This window comes from Acartia tonsa, chromosome 1, assembly GCF_053477335.1.
Source record: "Acartia tonsa isolate MP-2025a chromosome 1, ASM5347733v1, whole genome shotgun sequence".
Lineage (NCBI taxonomy): Eukaryota > Metazoa > Arthropoda > Copepoda > Calanoida > Acartiidae > Acartia > Acartia tonsa.
The window spans coordinates 42,893,794-42,921,792 of NC_137260.1; the positions used below are offsets into that span (position 1 = coordinate 42,893,794).

Below are 27,999 nucleotides of genomic sequence, written 5' to 3' on the forward strand. Positions count from 1 at the left end.
TCAATATATATTTACTGTGATTTGTAGATGAAAAGAAGTACGGTTTGTACCTTTATATAACCAACTTATCCCAGTTTTTATGCCGCGCTTTATTTTCTGTTAGTTTTGATTGTTTCATTGACTGTGCCAAACAGGAAACAATACATTATATTATATGTAATTTTTGTGTTTTTATTTGATAGTTAAAATAGTTATTAGGTCAGATTAGAAAATAATCCTAAATTTTGAAACAAATATTTCATATTTTCTTCTGTTAAACCCGCTACAAAATTTTGCAGAAAACCTAAGCATGGAAGGAAAAATGGCGAATATTTTTAAGTCGGCGGCCAAAACTGAAAATAAAGTGCTAACATTAACCTTTCTACGCGAAGGAACAAAAATTCTTTTGGGCATGAAGAAAAGAGGACTGGGACAGGCAAGAAAATCTATCTATTTCTAAGCGGCAATTTCTAAAATTAAATATTTACTGAATAAAAAGTAGGCTAGTTCGCTTTTTTTCTCTTCTAGAATTCGGCTTCCAATGGATATTTGTAATCTTGTCTATACATAGTTCTTACTAAATAAGTTTATTAAAGATAGTTATACAACAGTTTAAGAGCGATAAATTAAAAATAAGTTTTCTCTTAAAATTCATTCTATGAAGTAGTAAATTGACTGTGTATGTTTGTTTGAGTGTAAGTTCTCTAAGATCTCGTTAATTGGTTGACCGACTAATCTATAAATTTTGGGGAGGACTCTCCCTAAGAGATATTGCCCTATGAATAAATTGACCCCACTAAAAATAAATGTGAGGGTGATAGCCCACTTTAATAAAAAAGTAAACACATTTACAAACATGTGAATTTATCTTAGGGATACAGGGATAGGGTATTTTGCGAAGAAAATAATCTTATATTAGTATCTGTCATATTATTTATTTTCAATTTTGGATATGATTTGTGTATCCTCATATCTAAGTAACAGGATGTTTGTCTGTGCGTACCTGAAGATCTTGGTAACTTCTGTTCTTATATTGTTCTCTTGTACAGTGCAGCTTCTTATAGGTGCAGGGAAGGTTTTAAACTATTGGGGGGAAGTAACTCCACCCTTCAAATAGGAATTTAATCAATGAAAAAGAAAAATATGAGGGAAGTTTGTTTAGCGATATTTCGTAAAGTTGGATGCAAGCTTCCAGTCAAATGCGATTATTATGTCAAACTGTTCTTAACTATGCGTTTAATTATACTATGCCTTTGGTTATAATTAAGAACAGATTGACCTAATAAGCGCATTTGGCTGTAAGCTTGATCGGAATATCGCGGAAAAATGCCCCCCTTTTTATTTTCATTTTTAAAACGTATAAAATAAGGGTCGACTTAACGCCCTTCCCTCTAGTGCCCCAAGGTGCTTAGCCTCCAATATATGACAATCAATTAAGTATTATCTTCTCCTTCCCTGGTGATAGAAATAGCTAAGATTGCAATTTATCTCAAATCTTCCTTTTATCTATTTAAATTGTATTCTTTTAAGTTACATAGATATTTTAGAGAGGATTTTGAGTAGCAAAGCTGTTATACAATTAGTAATTTATGCTAGTTTGATTTCTAAATCCTTATAATCCATGTTGGATTGCTTAGACTATGTTTGGCCGTGTTTTGAGTTGCTACAGGCAAAGAAAATCCCCTCTTTATTTACATAATACGTCATGCTCTTCACATAGCAAGTAATATAAACCATTTTCATCATCCTTGGTATGATGTAGGTGAGACACACACTTGGAACTTTCAATCCAACTCTCAGAGGCATATTTTATAGAAATCGATATATAATGACCTGGATGTTGCACGAGATTTTCATGTACTATATTGAAGTTCCAGCTGGCTAAAATAACGATACCCCACATCCCCCCCTCTTTTTTACTACATACCTTCTCCTCCTACTGTAGGAACAAACTGACCAATAAATAAGGTTCATATTACTGTGTTAGCAACCTAAATTTTTCCGTGTCAATAATATTCTATATCCATTTTTATAGAGTGGCTTCACTCTTTATAAATAAGAACATTGGAAAGCTGAGCTTTTCTCGCTATAACAAGGACAACTTGTAGCGCGGTAGTAACAACCAAGCAACCAAACAAACAACGCCAAGAAAAACTGCGTAAAGATTCTGTTTTTAAGACTTTATTTAATGTCTTTTAAAAAATCTTTTTCTTAGATAGTCTAAGCAATAGACTTATGATGACTTGCATAGTACAATAATTGAAGAGCAGATTCGCATCTAAAATTGACATGGTTACAAATATCCACATATTCTCATAATATTTGTATAGAAATTAGAATTTATTGTAATCTGGAATTTTCTAGATTAGTTTAATACTGGTGGAAGTTTTTTTTCTCAATAAGATCAGTAAATTGGGTAAATTGTTATTTTGATTAAAATGTTTAAAGGTGAAGCAATTATTTGTTTTGTTTTTTAAATAAAGCAAATAAGACATGTGCCCAAACCGTAACTTTACAAAGTGTCTCAAAAATCAGCTATGTGACGTCATAAAAATGAGTGATTATCAATCTCTTTTGTTGGGGTTTTCTTTCTCACTTCTCTCATCTTCCTCATTTTTATAACATCACATGGCTGATTTTTGAGACACTTTGTAAAGATACGCCCAGACTACAAACATTGCTTGACATTCTTTTCATAAAATTAAACGCAACAATGTAATATTTTTATCTAAAATTTTTATCTGAATTAGATATTCCTTTATTTGTGTGAAAGTGAACAATATTTTGATGTAATGGAAATTGTAAGAGCTCTTATCTGCTCAAGTGGGAGGACAATTTTATTTGTCTTTTTTGTTTCTAATATTCAAAAATAGATGAATATTTTTTTTTGCAAAGAGGATTTTTTTTTGCAAGGATTTAAGGACTGAAAAACGATGTACTATAATAAGTTTACATACGACTCCCATTTATGATAAACAAAAGTACCTTTTCAATTCTTTATATTAGAATTATTGACTGTAAAGGTTGGAAACTGAAGTTTTGTACAACCCAATCGAGTCCCCGAAAATTTTAAGCCTGCGAATGTTAGGCAGTGATTATCAAACTGTGTACTAGAATGCTTTACACAATAGTGTTCCTTTCCTCCCTGCAGAGCAAATCTAAAAAATCTAGTAAAATATTTCTTAGGTAGTAAGAAAAGCATCAAGAAGCTAATGCTGTTTTGGATGAAAAAAATCTTGCCTATAAATCCACCACTGATGTATGGAATACTTAATATAGTCTTCATCTACTTCTATGTATATACAAGTGGCAGATGTAAATAGTTACAGCGTAGCTAAACATAGGGATCTGAACGGATAAGGCAAAGGCCGACAGTTTAATGTACATCCCCAAAGATGAAACTCAAAATTACCCCTTTTGTAGCGTAGATAAGTGGTTGAAACGTTTGAAAACCCAACTTAATAAACCAACCAATCAAAATTCAATAAAGTCCCCAAAGTTGTTAAGCTAACAAAAAAGAAAACGTTATATTAAAACTTTGGGGACTACTATAATAAACAGCGCATTGTCCTCTCTCTCAGCTGAACTACTAATCATTTATATTCAGGGTAAATGGAATGGTTTTGGAGGAAAAATTGAGCCAGGAGAGAAAATCATCGACGCGGCTGTCAGGAATATTTATACTTCAAATAAACTTCTTATAATTAACTTTATTACTAGTATTGTTATAGTTGATTCGTAACAACCATCCATTTGATTAGGTCTAGAAGCCTAACTGCATGGTAAGACGATGGGCCTGTTTGTTCCAATTCATTCCTCCTACTCTAGCTATTTATATCGCGCACCTGACATAGCAGCAGTAGGAATCATTTTTAACTTCTTTAGTTCTGACGTGGTATCGGGCCGAGATTCGAACCTATCACCTTCCCGACATGACAACCGAGGGGATGCGCTACGTGTTACGCCACAGTCGCGGATCAAGTTATAGACTGCTACTATACTAAAGCGATACTTTCTATTCAAGTATTAAAACAATAAGATTCAATGTAGATGTGTAAAAAAAGCATTGTAATATATTGGCGTAATGGAAATAGAAGGGAAAACCCTAGCTTTTCAGATATTTTTTATCAAACATGTTAGAATTTCTGAGAATTATTTAAAAATATACACTTTCTAACCCAGTTAATATGTTATTTTGGAGGAACTCACTAAATGTTTTCCAAATTATAATTTGATTTTAATTGGTGTGGTAGAAGATCAATTATGGTTTGTGGGTTGGAAGGTAAATAAACATAGACTAATATTTTGAAAATAAAATTATAATGTTGTCTGACACTTGTAAAGGAAATATCAGAATCACTGCGCGACAGAAATCAAAGTAGTTGAGGTAATGTCTTTGACATAGATTTTCATGAAGTCTACTATTAAACATAAAATAAGAATCTATACTATCCTCCTTCACAACAAATTTTTTTTATGGATATTGTAGACTCTTTAAAATAAGTTTTCATATACCTATATTTATTATGTAGCTAGGGTATAATCATCTTGTCTTTAAAAAAATAATTTAGATTTAACTGTATTGAGGGTTCTCCTAATGTTGTTTAATCCACATTGAAAGGAGTTGAAAATCTTAATTTTAAAAGTAGGGAAAAGTTAAGATTGACATTTCCTCGAAATTAAGTGATGTAAGTGAACAAGTACATGGGGCCCAAGTTTAAAAATAGATGTTTTTAAAACATTTCCTCTCTTACGAAATTTTCTTACGCAAAAAAAACATATTATTTTTCCTTCAATTAAATAGTTAAGACACCATATGTATTCAAATCTAAGTTTAATCCTTATATACAAGTGAAGGATCTGTGTCTGTCTGTCTGTACCAAAGGATCTCGCTAACCGTTGAACCGATATGGTTTTTCTTTATAAGTTGGCTTCTTATAGGTCCTGGAAAGGTTTATTACTTTTTGGAGGAGAATACCACCACCCTCACCGCCCCTAGAAAATTGTTTTCCCTCTTTTTCTTTTTAAAACTAAAATTGAAAGTGGAATGGGTCGACTTTAGCCCCCCTCCCCATCAAGGACAACTAGAGACTTAGCCGCTAGTAAAGAATCAAAGTAATATTTTTAATAATTTTTCCATTTCCTGTATATATATGGAAAAAATTGCCCTTGCTGAGCTTATACAAACATACAATCCCTAACTATATTTCAATAGGTGTATTTCATATTATTTGTACATACTTTAGGATATAATTATACAGGTACACTTAATTGTCTAACAAACATTGTCTAATTGTTAATTGGAAAACATTTGACCATATATTTATCCATTTATTATCCAATTGTTAAGAAAACAAGAATCACAAAACCTATTAGAAGCGAATCACACAAATATAGCCATATTTACTAAATAGCAGCTGAGAAATGTTATTGAATCAAGCAATATTTTTGTTCCATCTATAATACAAAGTAGAACGATGTCTATCTGTCCGTCTGTCTGAATCTTAAGATCTCGGAAACCTATGAAACGATTGGGTTCTACTTTTCACGAATTTACCTACTGGACATGTGATGCTTTTAGGCTATTTTCTGGAGGGTTGGGACACCCCCTACCCTCCAAAAAAAGAATCCCCCCACCAAATTTTTCTTTTTATTGTAAACAAAATCACCACACCCTGGGTCGAAGCCCCCATAAAAAAACAATTTACAAACAAATGATTCTATGTAGGAGGGAAACATTCCAAGGGAGATCTCAAGGGGCGAAGCTCATAAAGGCTAGAGGTAAAAAAACTGTATGAAAGCCAACTGTTGTATGTGATATCTGTCACATTTTATTTTGTTTTCCTAGCATTTATGATATATAAATGATGACATCACATCAGTAGACATGAAAGATAAAGAAAAATACAATAAATAAACATTATTTTTATGGCTGCCACTTTGTCTTGTTATTTTTATGTCAAGGCAAGCTGCATTTACATTACATATGTTCAGAAATAGTTCTTAATAAATATTGATAAGATCGTTTATATTATTTTTTCATGGGAAATTGTTAGATAAGTGAATTATGAAACATTATTCTTTTCCAAGATAAATTAAGTAAGCTGATTTAGCAAAACTAATCAGGTCTACTGGACAGCTGTAGCTGACTACATATAAAAAGGAAAAAAAGACTATGTTTCAGGGTCAGAAAAAAAACCACTAGGTACTGTGTTTTATTCAAATACCTCGAGATTTTACAATTTTTATGTTCTTTTTTTATTATTGTTATTTATTACATATTTTAGGTGTTACAAGCTTCCAGATGCATTTTCAAGCCATCAAATTTCAGTACTTAGTATTTATAATCTTTCTTATGCTGTACTTCATTTGTTCTTTTTCATAGAAAATCCTTTAAAGTATTTAAATTCAGTTTTTATACCATTATTTGACTAAAAATGTTCTAAAAAGTCTATTAGTTGTTTTTATTATGATACCCTTACTATTACAAGAAATATTACTTATAATGAGTTAAAGTAGAGTGAAAATTAATCTAAAACAGGTATTTTAAAAAAAACTTTGGTTATTGGGGGGTTTGAAAACACAAAATCACGAAACTCTTAAGGGAAATAATCTAATAAAAATAAAATTCCTTAAAACAGATAATTTTAGCCCTCTTCAGTTTCTTAAAATATCTGACCCATTATTTATTTTTGCTTGTTGGTTATACCTTATTTCTGAGAGTACTGTCTTCTTTTACTTATATAGCTGTTGCAATATAGTCTTATGAAAAAAAATAATTGGTTTGTCCCCCAATTAATTCCACAATTAATCTAGAATTAGCTAATTAATGAATCATTTAAATTAGACAAGGCCACATATGAGTAGAACAAGCAAAACTAAATGATTTATACATTCCTATTTTAAATGCAAACTACATGAAATATAAAGATATTTATAAAGCTTCCCTGAAAAGCATAATCAATTCGGAATAGTAGTTTCTAAGATCTTTGGCTTCAGACAGAAAAAGAACCTGATTACTTTATATTATGGATAAAACTTAACCAAATAAAATCAAAGAAGATTAAAACAAATATCTCATGGCATCAGGGGCTTAAAAATAAAAAAAATATGCATTGAAATAAAGTTTTAAGAGTAAAACCCAAAAGCCGTCCAAATAGAATTATGTACAGTACACTGTTCCCCTATCACTGACATTACATTCATACCATCACATGGGAAGCAAAGTAAAATAGAACATTTTGTGCGTTGGAACTATCTAATCCTATGCTTTTAAAATGTTATTTTTAGACAATTATATAAACATTGACGAGGAAAACCTGGTAAAATATCAACCCTGTCTGGGTGTAGATTCAATCCAATTACTGTCAATTGAAAATGTTTTTGCTGTGTCCGCAAAGATCATGGTGTGCAAATCATAATCTCTTCATATTTCTCAAATGAAAGATTGATTTTCTGAAACTCAATGGCACATTTGTTCTACAGCTTCTCTTTGAGTTTAAAATAATGCTTTACTGCTTGACCTAGTGTCCTTACCTACTGATATTATATTGCCTACTAAAAATCTTACTAAAATTTGTAACCTTGTATTTCTTTCAATATTTTTATGCTTCTTTAGATACTTACCTAACAATTTAAAAATATGAATTATTAAAGACTGTATAAAAATGTTTCTTTCAAACATGTGTGATAATGTGATTATTATTATGTAATGATTTATAGTTTGTGTATCATGCAACTTTTAGACATTGCACATAAGAGTACCTCAGGATTTTCCATGATAAAGTACAGAAACATAACCTTAGAATGAAACAGTTTATGGATAGGTAATCAATAACCTTCTTCAATAAGTTACCCATTTATGTAAAAATGAAGATATAACACTGAAATTTAATACTTTAAACAAGGAAGGGCGGATTTAACACCTTAAGAAACCAAAACTAAAATTCAAAGAAACTCAATTACAAAAACAGTTGCAGCACTGAAATATGTCAAGGTGGTAGCTATTAAGATGTATAATATGGAACTGTAAAGAAATGACGGCGGAACTGCCGCTTTCACAGAAAATCGCCGTTTCCTGGCGAATTTTTTTGCCTTTCCTCGCCAATTCAGATAATTTCGAATCATCTGAGACAAACTTATTTTTTTTCATGAAATTTCCCTTACATTTTCATTTTATAATTATGCCAATTGCAAATATAGAGAAATTGTGTTTTAGAATAAAAAAGTTTTTTTTAAATGATTCAAAATTGTCTTAATTGGGCGAGAAAAGGCAAAAATATAATTTTGGCAGAAGACGGCTGTTTTCGGCGGGAGCGGCGGTTTCGCCGTCGTTTCTTAACGGTTCCACATCGTCCTACCCCCCTTTTAAAAATATCAGTTTTAAAATTTTTTATTACTTTCTATTGCCAGGTTTTTGTACTCAAACATGACAAAATGCACAGGCCTAGCTCTACCGCAAAAAAGGCCATGTCATGTTTTTATGCTAGACAGGGCACGACCTTGGAATTTGTTAGGGAATAGAGAGCTTCGGAATGCTACAACACTCAACCATTGGGGTTTGCTATTTATTCAAATATTAGTGGCTCACGTATCTAGGCGCTTTAATACAACTTATTAATAACTTTCTTAGGTCTTTTCTCTGTAATAAAGAACCTAATATAGAATGTCAGCGAGATAGAGATTCTAGTTTCTACCTCTTGTGTACAAAAGAAGTTGAATATTTCAATACTATATTGTAAAGTATCTGTATCGAAGGATCTAGCTAATCGTTAAACCAATATGGTTCTTTTTAGAGTGAAGCTTTTTATAGGTCCAGGAAAGGTTTATAACTATTTTGGAGGTGGGTTTCACTATACTCCAAAGAGTAATCGCCCCTAGAAAAAAATTTTACCTTCCCCGCAAAAAAATATTTCTTTCTCTTAAAATTAAAATATGGGGGAGGGTTGACACCCCCTCAAAAAAAAATTAAGTAACCCTAGAAGCTTCTAGGGGCGTAGCCGCAAGTAAAAAATATAGTGTAAATATTGTCAGAGAAGTGAAAGAAGAAACTGGGTTAGTTGTAGAAAAATCAAATCTCACGGAAAATGCTGTCATTCTCCAAGTACTGCCGGTAAGAAATTTTATAAATTTAAACAGCTAATCATATATTATTTATCTAGGATAACTTTGTCAACTGTCTGACTGTTGATCGTTTCACTAAGATAAATTTTCCTACACCAACATACAAATATATGAAAAATCTAACTTGAATTTAATGACAAATAAAAATTTTGCTGCAAGATTTTTTTGCAAATTTTATTGAATGATAGTTGCTTTATTGCACAGCTAAAGCAATAGTGAAATTATTTAGGAAATATTTTTTGCTAGCCTAAGGGAGTTCAAATAGATCGTTTGCATTACTTTTAGCGCCAGTGAAACACCTTTAACACCCTCCCTCTAATTGAATTTGAGTCTAGCCCTGTGAGGCTTTTAACCTTATAACTACCCTAATCTAAAGAATGCATACAAATTCATATATCTTTCAAATTAAGGATCAGATAGACTTTTGGGTGGTACAACAGTAAAAAATGGATATTTCTTAAATAAAACTTACATATTAGGTTACATAAAAAACATGATTAGAGGAAATTATATGTTGTATGCAGAGTATTTTTTATTTATCATTTGGTAACAACTAAAAATAGATAGAACAGTTACTTCATACATTTAATGACGTTTCTATAACAATAAGATACATGATTGGATCTCTGTGCTGTTGGAGAGTTTGATACATCTATTTGGTAGATTCCTCTTAGTATTATTTTTAGCGATTTCGAAAATTTGAGTACCCCCCCCCCCCCCGACAACAAAATAATAATTTAAGTAAACTATTATTAGGTTGGACAGGAGGAAGGGAGGGAGGGTATATAAGGCGAGACACGAGCCTTGCCTTGCCTCCTTAGTCAACCATGCCAACCAGTTTAGGATCTCAGTCCCTCGCTACAAGGCAGTCGACTAGCAAACAGCTTCAAGCTTTCAGTCTATTTATATACAGAATTCTTACTGTATTGTTTACCCCTTTCCCCTCCCATCTGACCAACAACCCCCTTATCCCCGCCCCCTTTATGTTCTCCCTCTCGTCCGCTCCGTGTCCGCGTTTTTTTACTGTATTGTTTACCCCTTTCCTCTCCCATCTGACCAACAACCCCCTTTTCCCAGTCCCCTTTATGTTCTCCCTCTCGTCCGCATATTTTTAGCAAGAACAATTTTATTTGTGGGTTGCGTAGCAATATTTAAAAGAAATAGCCTAACCTAAAATAGTTTTTTGAAATTTAGAAAATTAAAGTACCCCCGACAACGAACATCTGTGGCCGCAGCGCTCGGCTCCCTAGCCTATAACCTAACCTAACCTAACCTAAAATAGTTTTTTGAAATTTAGAAAATTAAAGTACCCCCGACAACGAACATCTGTGGCCGCAGCGCTCGGCTCCCTAGCCTATAACCTAACCTAACCTAACCTAAAATAGTTTTTTGAAATTTAGAAAATTAAAGTACCCCACACAACGAACATCCGTGGCCGCAGCGCTCGGCTCCCTAGCCTATAACCTAACCTAACCTAACCTAAAATAGTTTTTTGAAATTTAGAAAATTAAAGTACCCCAGACAACGAACATCCGTGGCCGCAGCGCTCGGCTCCCTAGCCTATAACCTAACCTAACCTAACCTAAAATAGTTTTTTGAAATTTAGAAAATTAAAGTACCCCAGACAACGAACATCCGTGGCCGCAGCGCTCGGCTCCCTAGCCTATAACCTAACCTAAAATAGTTTTTGAAATTTAGAAAATTAGAGTACCCCGACATCAAGTTGTGGACACAGGAAAAAGGCAAGCTTCAATTTAATTCAATAACGTGTCCGTGCTGTGGACGTGCTGTGCACGGACACGTTATTGAATTAAATTGAAGCTTGCCTTTTTCCTGTGTCCAAATCTTTTCCTCCTCCCGCAGACTATCCAGACTGTCGGGGGGGGGGGGGTACTCAAATTTTCAAATTGATAAAAAATTTTGTAACAGGATAACGCCATCTATTTATTACAGTTCTAAATTTGTGAGAGAAAAAACTATGTTTTAAAAAATTCTTATTTCTTTTTTAGACTTTGGAAGAAAAGTAATTTTAGTTTTAAATTCGTATAACAATGATTTGTTATTTACTTTTATAGATGGTCGAAGTACCAGTGCCTATTTGAATTTTACCTGACAGAGAGGTTTATATTTCAATCAATTCGCTTATCTAACTGTATTATCATTATTACACAAGTATCAATATGCTTTTTTGCTTTACCAATACAAATATTATAGTATTTACTTTGCTATTAACACTTAAATATTGGCTGTATCTGTAGCATGTTCGGATAATTATACAAACTTAAATTTTAGGTTAATACTTAAACCAAAGGATCTTTGCACCATATGTGTTTTGTTTATCATCATAGCTTTGTATTGGTCATATGATGGTAAATGATTAACTCTTTGTATAGGTTCAAAGCCATTAGAAGCATTGGGCGAAGTTAAATTTTTGAGGAAGTTTCAGTGAGGCAATGTTTGGACTCTAAGTTATAATGACTCCTAAATTCCTAAGTTTTCAAAATTTTGATTTGTTTGTACAAACCAATAGTGTCCAAGCTTTTCCACTCGTAATTTTAATCGTATTTAGGGGTAATCTAATTTTTTAAGGAGGAGGGAGTACACACTACACACATATTTGTAGTCTATGGCATTGCCCCTTAAGATCACTGAAAGGTTAAATATTTAGAAGCTAGAATCAAAAGGAGATGTTTTAGGCATAAAGATAGATGTAAATTTAACCTCTTTTGAATTAGATGACTTTTAGCCTCTGATATTTTTTGTTTAACCAAAATAGTTAGCCACTAAAGGAATTAATACATATGTATATTTAGGTTTGTCAAAACTTCTTGTAAGAAACAAACTAATTAGCCCTACCATTATAACTGCCAAATGTATTTATTGTTTACTTTAGAAAAGGTTCTAAATACTTTTTTTGTTGCTGTTGATGACAAAGTGTATGAATGTTTAAACATTAAAAATGATATACATATACTAACATATGTTGCAAGATGTGTGTTTCATTACCCCATCACGACTTTTTTCAAGTTCAATCTGCACAAAGTAAAGACCAATTTAACTTTGGGCTCGGGAACGAAGTAGAGGTTGGAAACAACAATATGATGTTTGGCTGGGAAACCGCTAAAGGACCAGTCAGGCGGATGATTCTGAATTCCCGCAGACCAGCAAAAATTTGCACCTGGAATGTTCGGACAATGTTTCAGTCAGGCCAGACAGAAAACATTTGCCGAGAAATGCTTAAAGCCAAGGTTGATATCCTGGCTATCACCGAATCAAGGTGGACAAATAATGGAGAGTTTAAACATCATTCTGGCTTGAAAATACTTTACTCAGGCCATATGAATGAGGATCTAGGACATAACCAAGGGGTGGCTCTTATGCTGACCAAGCAAGCAGAGCAGGCCATGATCAGTTGGCAACCCCATGGTCCAAGAATCATGGAGGCTTACTTCAAATCCTCAGATAAAAACATCAATCTGAGAATAATAGTAGCATATGCTCCTACAGAACAAGCAGATACAGAGGTCAAAAACGAATTTTATGACCAGCTTGACTCTGTATTTAAGAATTGTCATAAAGAAAAGGACCTGACCATGCTCCTAGGAGATTTCAATGCTCAAGTGGGGAGTAATAATGAGAATTTAGAAGAAGTTATGGGCAGATATGGCCTAGGCTTAAGTAATGGCAAGGATAATGACAATGGTGATAGACTTGTAAGTTTTTGTACTGAAAACAAACTTGTCATTGGTGGAACCATCTTTAAACACAAGAAGATTCATACTGCCACCTGGAGATCACCAGATCAAAGAACCTTTAATCAGATAGATCACATCTGTATATCTAGACGTTTTAAAGGTTCTCTCCTTGATGTCAGGGTTGAAAGAGGACCTGATGTTAATTCAGACCATTATCTTCTATCTTCTAAAGTTCGGCTTAGATTTAAAAAGCAGGACACAAAGCCTAACCCCAGGAAAAAGTATAACTTAACAACCCTTCAAAACTCTGAAAAGCTACAAGAGTTTAAGCTCACTCTAAAGAACAGATTTGAGTTGTTGACTCTTCAAGAGGATGATGGAGTTGAAGATATTTGGCAAGGTATCAAAAAAGTTTATAATGATACTAGCCAAGAAAAATTAGGTTTCAAAAAGGCTAACCAAAAGCCGTGGATCACTCAAAGATCCATTGATCTCATGGATCAAAGAAGAGAGGTAAGACAAAAGACACTCTCCAGAAACTCTCCAGAAGATAAAGACCTGTATAAGATGCTCAGCAGGGAAATCCAAAGAAGTGTCAGAATTGACAAAAAAGAACACTTGGAAAACCTTGCTATGCAAGCAGAAAATGCTGCTAATCAAAATAGAATGAAAGATGTCTATGAGATTACTAAGAGCATTGCAGGTAAAGTACACAAATCAGGATCACACATCAGGGACAAGGATGGTTCACTCCTTAAAACTGATGAAGATATTCTAAATAGATGGGCAGAGCACTTCACTGAACTGCTGAATCTTCCAGTTCCAGAGGAAGAAACTGAGATTCCACCCTCAGATGCACTTGACATTGACTGTCGAGCGCCAAATCTATTGGAAATCAAGGAGGCCATTAAAAGTTTGAAAAATAACAAGGCCGCTGGACCTGATAACATACCAGCTGAGGTCATAAAAGCAGACCTAGATACATCTGCTGAGGCATTCCTACCTCTGATCACAAAGATATGGAATGATGAGTTATGCCCAGAGGACTGGAAGAATGGACATATCTCAATACTAGCCAAAAAAGGAGACTTGACCCAATGTGGAAACTACAGAGGGATAATGCTCCTTTCAGTACCTGGCCGTATCCTTAGTAAGATTCTTCTTAATAGAATAAAGAAGAAGGTTAATGAAAAGCTAAGACCTAATCAGGCTGGATTTAGACCAAACCGTTCCACTATTGATCAGATAACCTCTCTAAGAATCATCATAGAGCAATCCAAGGAATGGAACTCTGAGCTTTTTGTAAACTTCATTGACTACAAAAAAGCATTTGATTCTTTAGACAGAAGATCTCTCTGGAAAATCTGCCGACACTATGGCATTCCAGAAAAGATAATCAATATCATTAAAGCTATCTATCACAAAGGAGGTGGAAATGTAATGTATAAAGGTAAACTATCAACCTTTTTTGAGATTGTAACAGGCGTCAGACAAGGATGCCTTCTTTCTCCCTTCCTTTTCCTCCTTGCCATTGACTGGATCATGAAGAACTGTGAAAGTAATGATGGCATTCGCTGGGAGCTATTTGGCAATCCCAAATATTTAGGAGATCTGGACTTTGCTGATGATATCGCTTTGTTAACAAGCAATAGAAGTCAAATGCAAAGAAGGACTAACAGGATAGCTGAAACCTCCAAGAAAATTGGACTAGAAATAAATGTTCCTAAAACTAAAATACTCAGATTAAATGCAAATTCCCAAGAACCAATTACTATTGGAGACCAAATTCTTGAGGATGTAGATTGTTTTGAGTATCTTGGAAGTAAAATTGATGAAGCTGGAGGCACTTTAACAGATGTTAAAGCTAGAATTAACAAATCTAGGACAGCCTTTGCCAGCCTGAACAAAATTTGGAATTCCAACAACATCTCCATAAAGACCAAGTTAAGACTGTTCAAGTCAAATGTTCTCTCTGTTTTGCTGTATGGGGCTGAAACTTGGTTCCTAAACACAGCAGTGGTCTCCAAGCTACAGACATATGTCAATAAATGTCTAAGGAGAATCCACAAGATCTTTTGGCCTAATAAGATCACAAATGCTGAGCTTCTAGAGCGCAGTGATATGTCAGACATTAAACTGACAATAAAACAGAGAAAATGGAGATGGCTGGGGCACACTCTAAGGAAAGGGCATGATGATATAACCAATCAAGCCTTGACTTGGAACCCCCACGTAGGAAAGAGGAAACCAGGTAGACCAAAAACAACCTGGAGGAGGGAACTCTTAAGTGAACTGAAAGAAAAGAAAATTCCATCTTTCAGCAATGCCTCAAAACGTGCCCAAAAAAAGGAAGATTGGAGAACCATTGTGCATGGCCTACGTTCTGCCGAGAACTAAAAGGCAATGATGATGATGATTATAACTGCCAAATGTATTTATTGTTTACTTTAGAAAAGGTTCTAAATACTTCTTTTGTTGCTGTTGATGACAAAGTGTATGAATGTTTAAACATTAAAAATGATATACATATACTAACATATGTTGCAAGATGTGTGTTTCATTACCCCATCACGACTTTTTTCAAGAAGTCCTAACTGTACATGGCAATGCGTGGTCCCTTACTCATACTATGAAGTGAGTAGGTATCTCATCTGACATAGCAGCTTTAGATACGACTTTAGATGCTTTTAATTAGTATGCGGTGTGTGCCTAGATTCGAACCCATCAACTTAAATGTTTGCACTTGCTGCTCACTCAATCTTACTTTTTAACCAAATAGCTAGAAACTCCTTTGCATATATAAAAGATAAAGAAAATAGGAGACACATTTGAGAGTGATCAATGTAATGAAACCAACTAAAATTCAACTTTTAAAAATATTTTTTTTTATAACTTATCCCTTTCTCTGCTTGTTAGGACAAATGTTGAATTGTTGGCAAGGGTTTGAAAAAATATTGGCTCAACATTATCAAGTACACAACATTAGAAGCATTCACTAATACCTATATTTGAATCATAAAAAGTCCATCCCCCCCAAAATATGAATTTTAAAAAATCTGTTACTAGCCCCTGGGTTGGGTATATTGCCCTTTCTCTGCGATTCTCTTAAAAATCCTTACTTAACATAACCTAGATTAAGCATGAACCATTGAACATACTTCTTTTCTTCAAAAAGCTTGTTTGTGATCCATATGGGACATGAGGGAAACCGCTCAACATCATTATCAAATCAGAAAATTTTATGCATTGCCCTTGCCTAACAATAAAAGTAAATAATTCAGAGTAGTAAAGATTTTTCATCAATAAAAAAGATAATTTACCACATGATTTACTGGCCGTTTAAAACTTTATCCCATAACAAGTATTTCATCCTATCGTTGATAACAATTGCAACATACAAACATGCATAAAATCAATAATTCTGTCTATACAATGATTATGTTATCTGAAACATATGAAATTAAAAAATACAGTAGTAGCCAAAAAATCGCCATATTGAATTTTTATTGTCTATAGATATTCCTCTCTGACGTCTGTAGATAATGACCTTTCTATGATCCTGTATTGTATTTATTGTATTATTTTGACAATATGGATGGGCAAATGCCAATTTGTATGCGTCTCTTCTGCAGATTTTGAGAATAATAAAACTTTTGGGTATAGTCCCTTTCGTGGCAACGCACCTTAAGGGGCGACTCTTCGTATTTTACACAGTAGGTTTTCTTCTATTTCTAGCCCCTGCGGGACCAATTGCCTAACCCTATGGGGCAATCACCTAACCCAATATAACCTAACCTAACCAATAAAAAGTAATTTTAAAAATACGACGAATCGCCCCTTAAGGGGCGTTGCCACGAAAGGGACTATTTCCAAACTTTTTTGAGATAAGTGCAGCTTCTGCTTTTAGTCACAAACAAATGTAATTATTAGGTACTGTTTACAACTTACTGATTTTTAAAAAAGCCGATACTGTGATAGTAGTCTGCGGCTGAACCTTTCTTTAGGGATGCAAAGAATCACACAATCACATACAAATTCCAACAATAGAAAAAATCCATAATTTCTTTTCATGAATAGAAAATAACCAAGCCTCATAAACAAGATCATTTTATGGTCACATTCCTTGCATAGTAAAGTTGGTAAATTTGACCTATTTAAAATTGCTTCATATGCAAAAAAAAATCTTATGCCAAATATTTCATTGCCAGGAATGAAAAAGAAATAAAGTACAAATTACATTTTTTGATGTTTCTACAAACATTTTTAGTCATTGGCGCCCTTTGCCTCGTTATTGGGATTTATATTAGTGAGTTCCTGGGCAGGAAGGGTGGGGACATCGGTCTGTTTATTATAACGTCCTAACAACTTTGGGGACTTATAATTTAGATTTAATTGAGTGTCTAAACGTTTCAACCACTAATTGTAATCTACAGTAGGGGTAATTTTGTGTATCACCATTAGGGATGTACATCAATTTATCGGCTATTGTCTTATCCCTTTGGATCCCTGGTTCCAAAGAATATGCCTATCGTGGCTTCGTTTTATGATTGCTGTTGTACTTGTTTTTACTTGTAAAGATAAAGAATCTCTTAGAATAAGATATGATTTCCAATGTCTATTAGTCAAAAACAAGAAAACTTTATCATTTTTTTCTCTTTACAGAGTTTGTACTTTTTCTACTGGCAAAATAGTTTATAAAATAAGGAATTTTGTGATGAAATCAGAATCCTAATTGATCCATTTGCTGCAAGATTGGAAGAATTGTGAAAAATTCCAAACATATTTGTCCACAAGATTTATGGTTGCTCTGATGGGAATTATTTGTTTGAATATTTTCATCATTTTTAACACGCAAAGTATGTTATAAAAAACTTTGTTCCTCCATTCTGCAAGAATTTTTTTGTGTATGTATGGCATATTTCATTTTGTAAATTTTGAACTTTTCATTGTATTACAGTTGTTTATATGATTATTATTGCATCTATGCCAGTTGTGGCCGTTTTCGGTCTTGTTTCTCATGCATATCTATAATACAAAGTAGAACGATGTCTGTCTGTTTGTTTGTCTGTCTGTCTGTTTGTCTGTCTGTTTGTTTGTTTGTAGCGAAGGATCTCGCTAACCGCTGAACCGATCGGGTTCTCCCTTACAGGGTAGCTCCTCATAGGTCCCGGGAAGGTTTATAACTATTTTCTTGGGGGGTGGGACACCCCCATCCCCCCCCAAAATGAAAAATACCCCCCCCCCCAAAAAAAAAAAAAAAATTCTTTTTAAAACTAAAATAAAAATAGTGGGGTCGACTACCTCCTCCCTCCAAAAAAAAATCCCCCCCCATTTTTTTTTTTAAATCTAAAATACGAAAAAATTGGTTTGATCAAACCTTTTGGGGCAAAGCCCCTAGAGGCTAGGGGCGAAGCCGCTAGTATATTATATACAGCTTGTGAACACACATTTTATAACATGGTTTATTGCTTTTTATGTAGCGAATCTACTTTACAATACATTTCCTACTTTTTAATTGTAAGAAACTGTATGCACGTGTCTTCCTTAGCAGTTGTTAAAGATACAAATCTCATTTACCCCCTCCCCCCGGCCTTCCCTTTTTATATTGTCAAATGTTAGGTACTACAATAATAAGGATGACAAAATCCATAAAAGCGAAGCTCTAAAACGGTAGGACAAACAAACAATAACACTTGTAGAGTGTCAGAACTGATTAATCAGAATATAATTTTTTTTATAAAAGTCGAACGAGTCAAAATTGTAAGTAAAACTGTTTAAAAACTGCTTAAATACATGTTATTTTTTAAGGACATATTTACATTTTTTGGACTTGATTATAGAGATGCTTCGCTCTAAAATGTACTTTGTTGTCCTAGGAATCAGTATTCCAAAAATCAGACAAATCGGATAATTTTATCACATAAAAATTTGTTGTTAAATAAGTTAAAATCATCATCTTTAAAATTTACGTACGTACTTTTTGGTAACGCTTATATATTGCTTCGCTTTTTAAGTAGTACCTAATTGCTATAGGAATTATCATGCAAAGTTTGAAATACCAGGGATGGAAGGGACATCGAGCTGTAAATTAAACTGGTACCCAAAGTCTCATACCACGTTCTTCTATTTATTGGCTTAAAAACTGTGGGTACATTTTAAAATTGTTGGACACCACAACTTTTAATATTAATCTACGGAAGTGGAAATTTTGCTTAGTTTAAATGTCCATTATCTTATCACTTCAGATCCCAGGAAACTATGGATCAAGATGACAAATGATTTTAGAAAACACATAATAGTTTAGAAATAGCACAAACACATATATAAATAATTAAAAATCAATGATAAGAATCAACGTATAAAATCCTTTAAAGAGCTAAATCCAGACAAAACAAACTATTTCTTTTCATGTGTTAACATTCAACAAATTGTTTCTTTAAAATTTTCTCTTTTGATTTTAGGAAATGTTGACAGTTATATAATATTTGTCTGACTAAACTAGAATCAAATTATTCTTGGCTTAACAACTGGAAAAGTCAAAAAACATTCCTCAAGTGAATCTTAAACATGATTTTTTTTCTAAATCAAGTTAATCAAACACTGTTATGAAGTCTAAAATGCTGAAATTAATTTATATTGTTATTTTAAAGGAGGTCGACGTCTTAGATTTTACATATTTAACTTTTAAGTGCACTTAAAAGCGCCGTTTTAGAAGAAAAAAATTATTTGGTCTCAAATCATTCCATGCTTCGGGTAGTTTAAGGCTTTTTTCATGACCTCCCACAACCATCCTCAGTTGCTAGGGGCGAAGAAAGTAGTATAATAATACTTTATTAAAGCACCTGCAATGCCAAATCCGAGTGCTTAAATTTTTTGGGTTGACTGTGTTTTATTTCAATAGGTGCAAATTTGACTTTACCCCCTTTCATTATTTAATAATTAGGTTTTGTGTTTAAATATCTAATTCCAATATTTTTTGTTGTTGACAGAGTACAATTATTTTATTTTTGTTACTTTTTGCATTAGAAAATAAAGATATTTAATTCCTTATTTTAAAAGGTGTATATTATATTATGCGGACATTTTTAAAATTTAAATTGCGCGGCTTGTGTTAATAGTAGAAAAACGTTATGCATATCATTGGAACCGCTATGAAGTTTATTTTATGGAAATATAAAAACGATTCCTGTGCTTCGTATAGTTTAGGAGCTATGTGGTAAAATGTCCCAACTGGCTTAAAACTTGACTTGCGAGTAAATCATTAAAGATTAAATTAAAGGGTATTCAAATAACATAGGTACGTACATTTTTAAAATTATAATTGCTCGGCTTGTGTTAATGGTAGAAAAATGTTTTGCGTTCCTATGGAATTGCTATAAACTCTATTTTTTTTAGAAATATAAGAACCATTCATGTGCTACGTATAATTTATGAGCTATGTGGTAGAATGTCCCAACTGACTTAAAACTCAAAAAAAAAATTTCCACTTTTCTCACATTTATCAATACAGCTTCAAAACTTAAAATAGCACAAAAATCGTACTTATATTTCCAAAAAATAGAGCTTATGGCGGTTCTAACGATATACATAGCATTTTTCTACTATTCACACAAGCCGAGCAGTTTGAATTTTAAAAATGTCCGCATTTTTGCACACCCTTTTTTTATCTTTAATGACTTACTCGCAAGTCAGGTTTTAAGTCAGTTGGGACATTCTACTACGTAGCTCCTAAACTATACGTAGCAGAGGAATCGTTTTTATATTTCCCAAAAGTAGACTTCCTAACGGTTCTAACGATATGCATAACGTTGTTCTACTATTAACACAAGCCGCGCAATTTGAATTCAAAAAGGTACATTTTTTTTATCTATTTAATCTTTAATGATTTACTCGCAAGTCAAGTTTTAAGGCAGTTGGGACATTTTACCACATCGCTCCTAAACTATGCGTAGCACAGGAATCGTTTTTATATTTCCAAAAAATAGACTTCATAGCGGTTCAGGGTTCTAATGATATGCATAACGTTTTTCTACTATTAACACAAGCCGCGCAATCTAAATTTTAAAAATGTCCGCATTTTTTTTGCATACCCTTTAGAAATGAATCTGTAAGTTATGAAAACGATAGAGCGAGTATAACCTGCCTAAATTTACAATATGGATAAACTTACAAACAGACATACGACATATGTAGAAATGCTTTGCTTTTAACAACAGGAAAACTAACACTTTATTTCCTAAAATCAAACTTGTGTTGGCTTCTTTCTTTTTTTATTTGTATCAGCAGGAAAACAGAGTTTTTATTTGGGTTTAAGTATATTCTTTATCTAAATGCATTTACAGTAAATCAATACGCTTTAACAAATATACCTATAGACAAAAGTTTTTTATTCGGTAAAATGAGAAAATTCTTTAAATGTTAATCAATTAATCGACTTTGTAAAGAAGGGTATTGTCAAAAAAAATTATTGGGCATATTGACATTGGACTTATACCCTGGCATTTTTTCCCGGAGTATGGCAGTATTTTGTGCGATGATCGATCATAAATGTTTAATGTAAAAATTTAGTTATACTTTAGTTACTTCAATTTGTGCACAATTTTTTTAAATCAAGGATTAAAACATAAATAAATTCCAATGTCATTATAGACAAACAGGCGGACGAAAAAAATATCCGATAGTTTTAATTAATATTAAAACAACAAAACAAAAAAGGTTGTGACCTTCTAAAGATATTCATTTTCGTCGTACCAAAACGGAAATACAGACAGCCAATCTTCATAAACAATTTTAAACGTTTTTAATAGTAACAAGAAAAAAACATAATATACAATAGAATTTATCCATATTTTGTATTTGTATATTATATGCATGCTTTATGCATATTCTTGTACATAACATGTACCCATGTATAAAAAAAATATTTTTCTACTGGTGTCTTTTCAATTCCGCATAAGTTGCACTCAAACCTGCATTTTAATGATGGCGCAAATAAAACATCAGCATAAGAAAATATTATTAAGTTAGTTAAAAACAAATTTTGCTGCTGTTGTAATAAGTTAAAGAGTCTTTTAAAAAAATAGATTAAGATTTTGGAACCCTTATAAAGTTCACAGAAAAGTTAAACTTTTTAATATCTAATTAAATAGTTTTCTAAAAACAGATATAACGAGGGGCAATTAAAAGAAAAAATAATATTAATTTTAATCAGTTTTGATTTTTTATCCATTTTTTATGTATCAATTATTTTTAATCATCTTGATGACAAATAAAAAACAAGGATGAAAAGATCCATAACAAGCAATACTTAAAAATCAAACAATGGTACCCAGGGGCGTCCAAGCTACTTGGGGGAGGGGGGGGGGTATTTACCCCCCAAAAATTGTTTTTTTTGGGGGGGGGGGGAAATACCCCCTTTTAATTAGTTGGTTACCCCCAAGGTAGGGGTAAATTTTAGATGGAGGGGGGGGGGGGTAAAATGAAAAATATTTTGGGGGAACCTACGGTACGTTTGGGGAGGATATCACCCCTTTAGCCCCCCCCCCTCTTGGACGTCCTTGATGGTACCGGACAAAAGTACATTAACAAAGTATTTAAATTTTGATTAAGTTAAGATAATTTTATCATTTTATATCAACAAAGTTAACAAAAATTAACAAGGTTATAAATATAGAGTTGATACTTGTTCTTAACTCTACCTTGCTTTTACAGAAATATCAATAGAGTTGCAAACATATTGGACAATGCCTAAAAAAGTTATATGATTTACTTTTTATGAACACTGCAACCCTAAATATAAGACTCTACACTTTTAAAATAGCAGTTTTATGACGGTCAAGAATAATAAGTTATATAAAGGGGACTATACACAAAATAGAGCAAGTGATGTTAAGCACCTTTAAGCTGTGATGTGCACATTTATTTACACCTTAAACTCAACAAAACATTTGATGCTGTTTCCTCAAAGAAATTGCTTTTACATTACACTGCACTGGTGAAACTTAATTTTTAAAACTATATTCAACAGAAGCCAAGGATACCAACTAAAAAAATGCCTAACAGCTAAACTACACTTGCACAGTTCCCTTATCTCAATTGGCCTCTAAACATCTTTATATAAATGTAGGAAACAAAATAAATGTTCTCACGTGAAATTAATAATCAAAGTAAATGAAGAAATATCCGGGAGCCAATATTAAAAGTTATTTTTATAGAACTCAATATCTCATTTTTGTAATTAGATGATATCTTGCAGACGTGATTGAAGGTCTATTTATGAGACAGACATAATCAATCTGATAGAAATATGTCTCCTTGTTCCCATTTAATATATTACAATAATATATATAAATATCATATTTATTATTTTTTATTCGAAACTTTCTTATATTATATAAAACAAATATGTATGACATTGAAAATACTATTATATCTACCCGGGACCGTGGCTCAACACGTAGCGCATCCTCTCGTCGTCGGGAAGGTGATAGGTTCGAATCTCGGGCCGAAACCGCGTCATAACTAAAGACGTTAAAAATGGTTCCTACTGCTGCTATGTCAGATGCGCGACATAAATAGTTAGAGTAGGGGGAATACCTTGGCCGAAAACAGGCGCAACTCGTTACCATGCACAGTTGGGACTTCTCAGACAAAGGTCGTGCATCACAGAGAGTTGTTTGTCTGTTGGATGTTACTTAACCTAATATCCTTGGGTGTTTGGACAGAGAAGGGTGTGTAACAGTCATCCTAAGTTCTCCTGGATTGCTGGACCAGGACCTAGACAGTACACCAAGTCGAAATGGTCCTGGACTGTAATCCCGCCCGTACGAGGTAATCTACTATTATATCTTATTTTGGTGTATTTCTAATGATTTTGGGGCATAACATAATTAATACAAATAACAATTCATTTGCATAACTTTTGTCTGCAAGTGCTATCTGTGAATGTCAATTATCTTTGACTGTTTTGAGTCAAGGCATGCTTAACTATTAACTATTAAAGTCGTGCATTTTACACAATAGTAGTAGGAATAATAATTATAAATTACCCAATTATGACGCTGTATTGATTTTCATATGTACTATTTTTGTCTTGCAAATTTTTTAGGCCTTTTGAAAAACGACATATAACTTTTACTTTGTTCTATTTACAAAAATAGTGCTTTATAGTTATTTTTTTAGGTCCCAAGGTCCTCTGAAACATTTCTCCAAATTTTTTTGGTTTGCCTATTTTTTATCAGTCAATTTGAAATTTCAGTTGAGTTGCTTCAACGTTCCTTTATAATAAATATTTTTTGTAAACTCAAAAGAGATGAGAATTTTTTTTTTTTAAATTATTAAATTAAAAGGTTAAATACATATTTTGTAAGTAACATCAATTATGTAATTATCTTATTCTTTTTTAGGATTTTGAAAAGATGTTAGAAATTCATGTTTTTCAAACAAGGTATTATTTTATTCTTTTTAATCTAAGCTTGGCAGCCGCATTTATTCGCTTAACTTTTATAAGCTACCTAATAACAATCAGCTGTAGCATTAAACCGAACTTAGCCTTAGCTATTAAATTTCAAACTAGGTTCAGCCGCAGCCACCCTAACCCTCATTCAGCCAAAGCCCATCTCAGTGGCAGGCATCTCAAGCCTCACCCACTTAAAGTCATCTTTGGCGTTGCCTTTCTGACCGTCTTTTTACAAGGCTTATACTTTGGCATAGCTAAAGCCGAAACAAACCGCTTGGCTTTAGGGAAGCTCAGATGCAGCTACCGAGTCTTGTTTTTAATGATCTTAAAGGGGGGGGGGGCGTAATGACATTTAAAAGTAAACCGTGAGCAAAATAGTCTAAATATTGAGCTAGACACTTGAAACTTGGTACATAATCCTAGTCCTATAGATACTACATCTAAATGAAAAAAATTATAAATTTTCCATTTTAAGGTAAGGTAAGAAAACCCTGCGGAAATGGAATTTTTAGGCCTGTTTTGGTGTAATTTGATGTAAAAACTCACTTTCAATTTAAAATAATCGTAAACTTTAAAAACCTATATTTGAAATATGACATACAAACTTTAGAAAAAATGCACTTTACTCCTGCGAGCCACCCACCTAGCCCGCTGGGATCGGTCCCCTACTTGCTGAATCATCTTAAATAATGTTCATGTGTATAGACACAGTGTATTCAAAGGAAAAAACCTAATAAAAACAATTACATGTTAGTTTCTACATCAAAATAGACCAAAAAAGGTCTAAAAAAACCCTTTTCGCCCATTTTCAGTCAGTCCGTCCGTCCGTCAGTCCGTAACGCTATGGGGGAAATGGGATTTACTCAGCTCCTATAAAAGATAGGATTCTGAAATTTTTTGACAACATTCCCATCATTAAGGAGCACAATTAACTATAAAACATCAATGGCGGTCGGGCGGCTTTTTAGCAGGTTTTAGGCTATTTTTTTAATTTTGCACATTTTCCCCCATATCTTTGGTGTTTATGGTCCGATTTTCAAAATTTTTTCAGTTAAAGATATCAAAATTAAATTTTCCGTCGTTTGGAGAAAACAATAATGACGGTCAGACTGCCTTTTTGCAGGTTTTTGGCTATTTTTATATTTTTTACATTTTCTCCCATATCTTTGGTGTTTATGATCCGATTTTCAAAATTTTTTCAGTTATACATATCAAAATCAAATTTCACATTGTTTGAAGAAAACAACTATGACAGTTAGACTGCCTTTTTGCAGGTTTTTGGCTATTTTATATTTTTTACATTTTCCCCCATATCTTTGGTGTTTTTAGTCCGATTTTCAAAATTTTTTCAGTTAAAAATATCAAAATTAAATTTTCCGTCGTTTGGAGAAAACAATAATGACGGTCAGACTGCCTTTTTGCAGGTTTCTGGCTATTTTTATATTTTTTACATTTTCCCACATATCTTTGGTGTTTTTAGTCCGATTTTCAAAAATTTTTCAGTTAAAGATATCAAAATTAAATTTCACGTCGTTTGAAGAAACAACTATGACGGTCAGTCCCATCCACAAAATTTTGTGCTTCGCTACGTATGGATGTTGTCATCCTTGTTTTCTGTACAAATTCGTAAAAAATTAAACAATATGTTTTTACCCAAAAGGTTTAAGGCAAAACTAAATAAAAAGAAATTTTATTCGTTGAATGATTTCTAACAAAGATTTTTAAATCAGAGAATTTACTGGAGAATTAACAGAGAGCGAAGAGATGGCTCCCAAATGGTTTGAAGAATCTGAGGTTAATGTATTAGATAAAATGTACAAGGTCAATTGTGTCCATAAGTAGCGCTCAAATCAAATATTATTTTAGCTAGAGCCAGAGCAAACAAACCTAATGGTCTCTGTATTGTTAAGGATAAATTGTGAACGTACCGAAACATCTGAGTTTTAGATTAGAATGATATTAAAAAGAGGTAAACTAAAGCCAAAAATATTGGAACTAAAGGGAATAGCAGGGCATGGTATTTTAAAGTGCGGTCTTTTTTTCAATTTAGTATACCATGAATTTTGTTTTCGCGATTTTTTAAATTTACTGCTATAAGAGATACACACAAGGCTCGATATAAATATTATTTTTTTGTGTGCATTAATTACATTCTACTACAGTCTTATTTGTATGCCATGATACCATTTATTTGATTTTTTACTCTTTTTTCCGCCGCTTCTATTAAATAGAAAAGTTGGTAGAAATCAATACAAAAGATAATAATTTTTTTCTTCAGATTCCATTTGATAGTATGTGGGTTGATGACGTAGAATGGTATCCGCATATGCTGCAGGAAAATATTCTTTAACATTATCTTTCATAAATGGACTGATAGGTAGATAAATAAACATATAATAGACAATTAGAAACCTATAGGTTTAAGAAACACACTTTGAGAGGTTTTAATAAGTTAAATAGACAGCTTAACAATCAAAATGATTCAACAATCTTCAAGTTTATGTTTAGACAGCCAATATTCCCCCCCATAATTTTTTTCAATTAAATAAAATGCATAGAGAGGACTACCCGCCCACTATTTTGGGCCAAGCTCCTAGAGGCCATAATATACAGTACCAAGGTATCTAAGTTAGATTCACACTAACCAATAAAGCAAGCGAGTTATTCATTTCAGGGAAACTATTTAGACACATGTTTATCCTACTTTTTATTCCAGTAAAGATGCCTCCAGAAAGATGCTAGGTGCATAGCCACTAAATATAGCATGTGTTATACATACTATTCGTGAGTAATAACAAAATAAAGGATAAATCAAATCCTGGCTTCTATTTAATCTGGATTTACAGATAATCTCAGAATAATCATAATCTCTCATTTCTTAAGTAGGTAACAGCTTAACATCCGCCTTTAGAGTAACTTTCTTATTAATCAAAGGAAATCTCTTTTTTTTCTTCAGAAATATACTCTGTAAACCTTGATGATAATCTAAGTCTTGCATCACAAGTGTTAAAAGGTCGACTTTATTAACGTATTTGTACTAGTTGCTACGCTCTTTGCCTCTAGGGGTTGGATGGGGAGGAAAGAAAAATATTCCAAAACCACTAAAGATTTTATAAAGCTTCCTTGAAAATTACAGCCAATTCAAACCAGCATTTTTTCAAAATGTAAAGTTTTTATGCGAACCACACTCCTGTTCTAATCCTGCGCACATGTTTAGTTTCACCTCTTCCAAGAACATGAATTTGAAAACACTGAAAAGAACTAACTTAAGACTTGGTATGTTTTCTCACCCGAGGTTTGATAGTTTATAATAGTCTAGTTTTTGGACTCTTGAAAAAGCTTTTAAAAATGCAAACAGGATTTATGGTTACTAAAAGAACGGATATTTGAAAAGCCTTTGCATAGCGATGATAAAAAAAACTTGCCTTTTTAGAGTTTTATATTGAAAGTAATTTATGAAAGCAAACTTGTTTAGAGTTAAAAATATTTTTCTGTATCATCTCCTGGAGGGCCAAAAATTTCTCGCTAATCACTTAATCGATACGGTTCACCTATACAATGTAGCTTCTCATTGCATTGGTACTAGGCAGGTTTACAACTATTTAGGAGGGTACCACAACCCTTCCACGAGAAATAGCAAGAAAAATATAACTAACGCCATCTTGCGGCCGTTTTGTCATTTTTGGTAAAAAGCTGATTTTAACATAAATTTAAAAGAAAGCATATTACGTTCTGTTAAGAGGC

At 33.0% G+C, this 27,999-nt stretch overlaps 1 protein-coding gene across 1 annotated transcript; it reads left to right on the forward strand.

Annotated features, from left to right (window-relative positions):
- Positions 1 to 281: 281 nt before the first annotated feature.
- On the forward strand, positions 282 to 26,688 carry LOC145320180 (oxidized purine nucleoside triphosphate hydrolase-like). Its single transcript, XM_080162623.1, has 6 exons — positions 282 to 415; positions 3,587 to 3,645; positions 9,007 to 9,091; positions 24,203 to 24,243; positions 25,986 to 26,049; positions 26,534 to 26,688. Exons 1-6 carry the CDS (start codon positions 290 to 292, stop codon positions 26,603 to 26,605), a joined length of 447 nt encoding a protein of 148 aa, XP_080018749.1. The 5' UTR covers positions 282 to 289; the 3' UTR covers positions 26,606 to 26,688.
- The last annotated feature ends 1,311 nt before the right edge of the window (positions 26,689 to 27,999 follow it).

Excerpts from the sequence above, each read along its gene's own strand:
- LOC145320180 (XM_080162623.1), top strand. The coding sequence starts at position 290 with ATGGAAGGAAAAATGGCGAATATTTTTAAGTCGGCGGCCAAAACTGAA. Across the intron at positions 416-3,586 it reads AGAAAAGAGGACTGGGACAG|GGTAAATGGAATGGTTTTGG; the intron begins GCAAGAAAATCT and ends ATTTATATTCAG. Across the intron at positions 9,092-24,202 it reads TCATTCTCCAAGTACTGCCG|GATTTTGAAAAGATGTTAGA; the intron begins GTAAGAAATTTT and ends ATTCTTTTTTAG.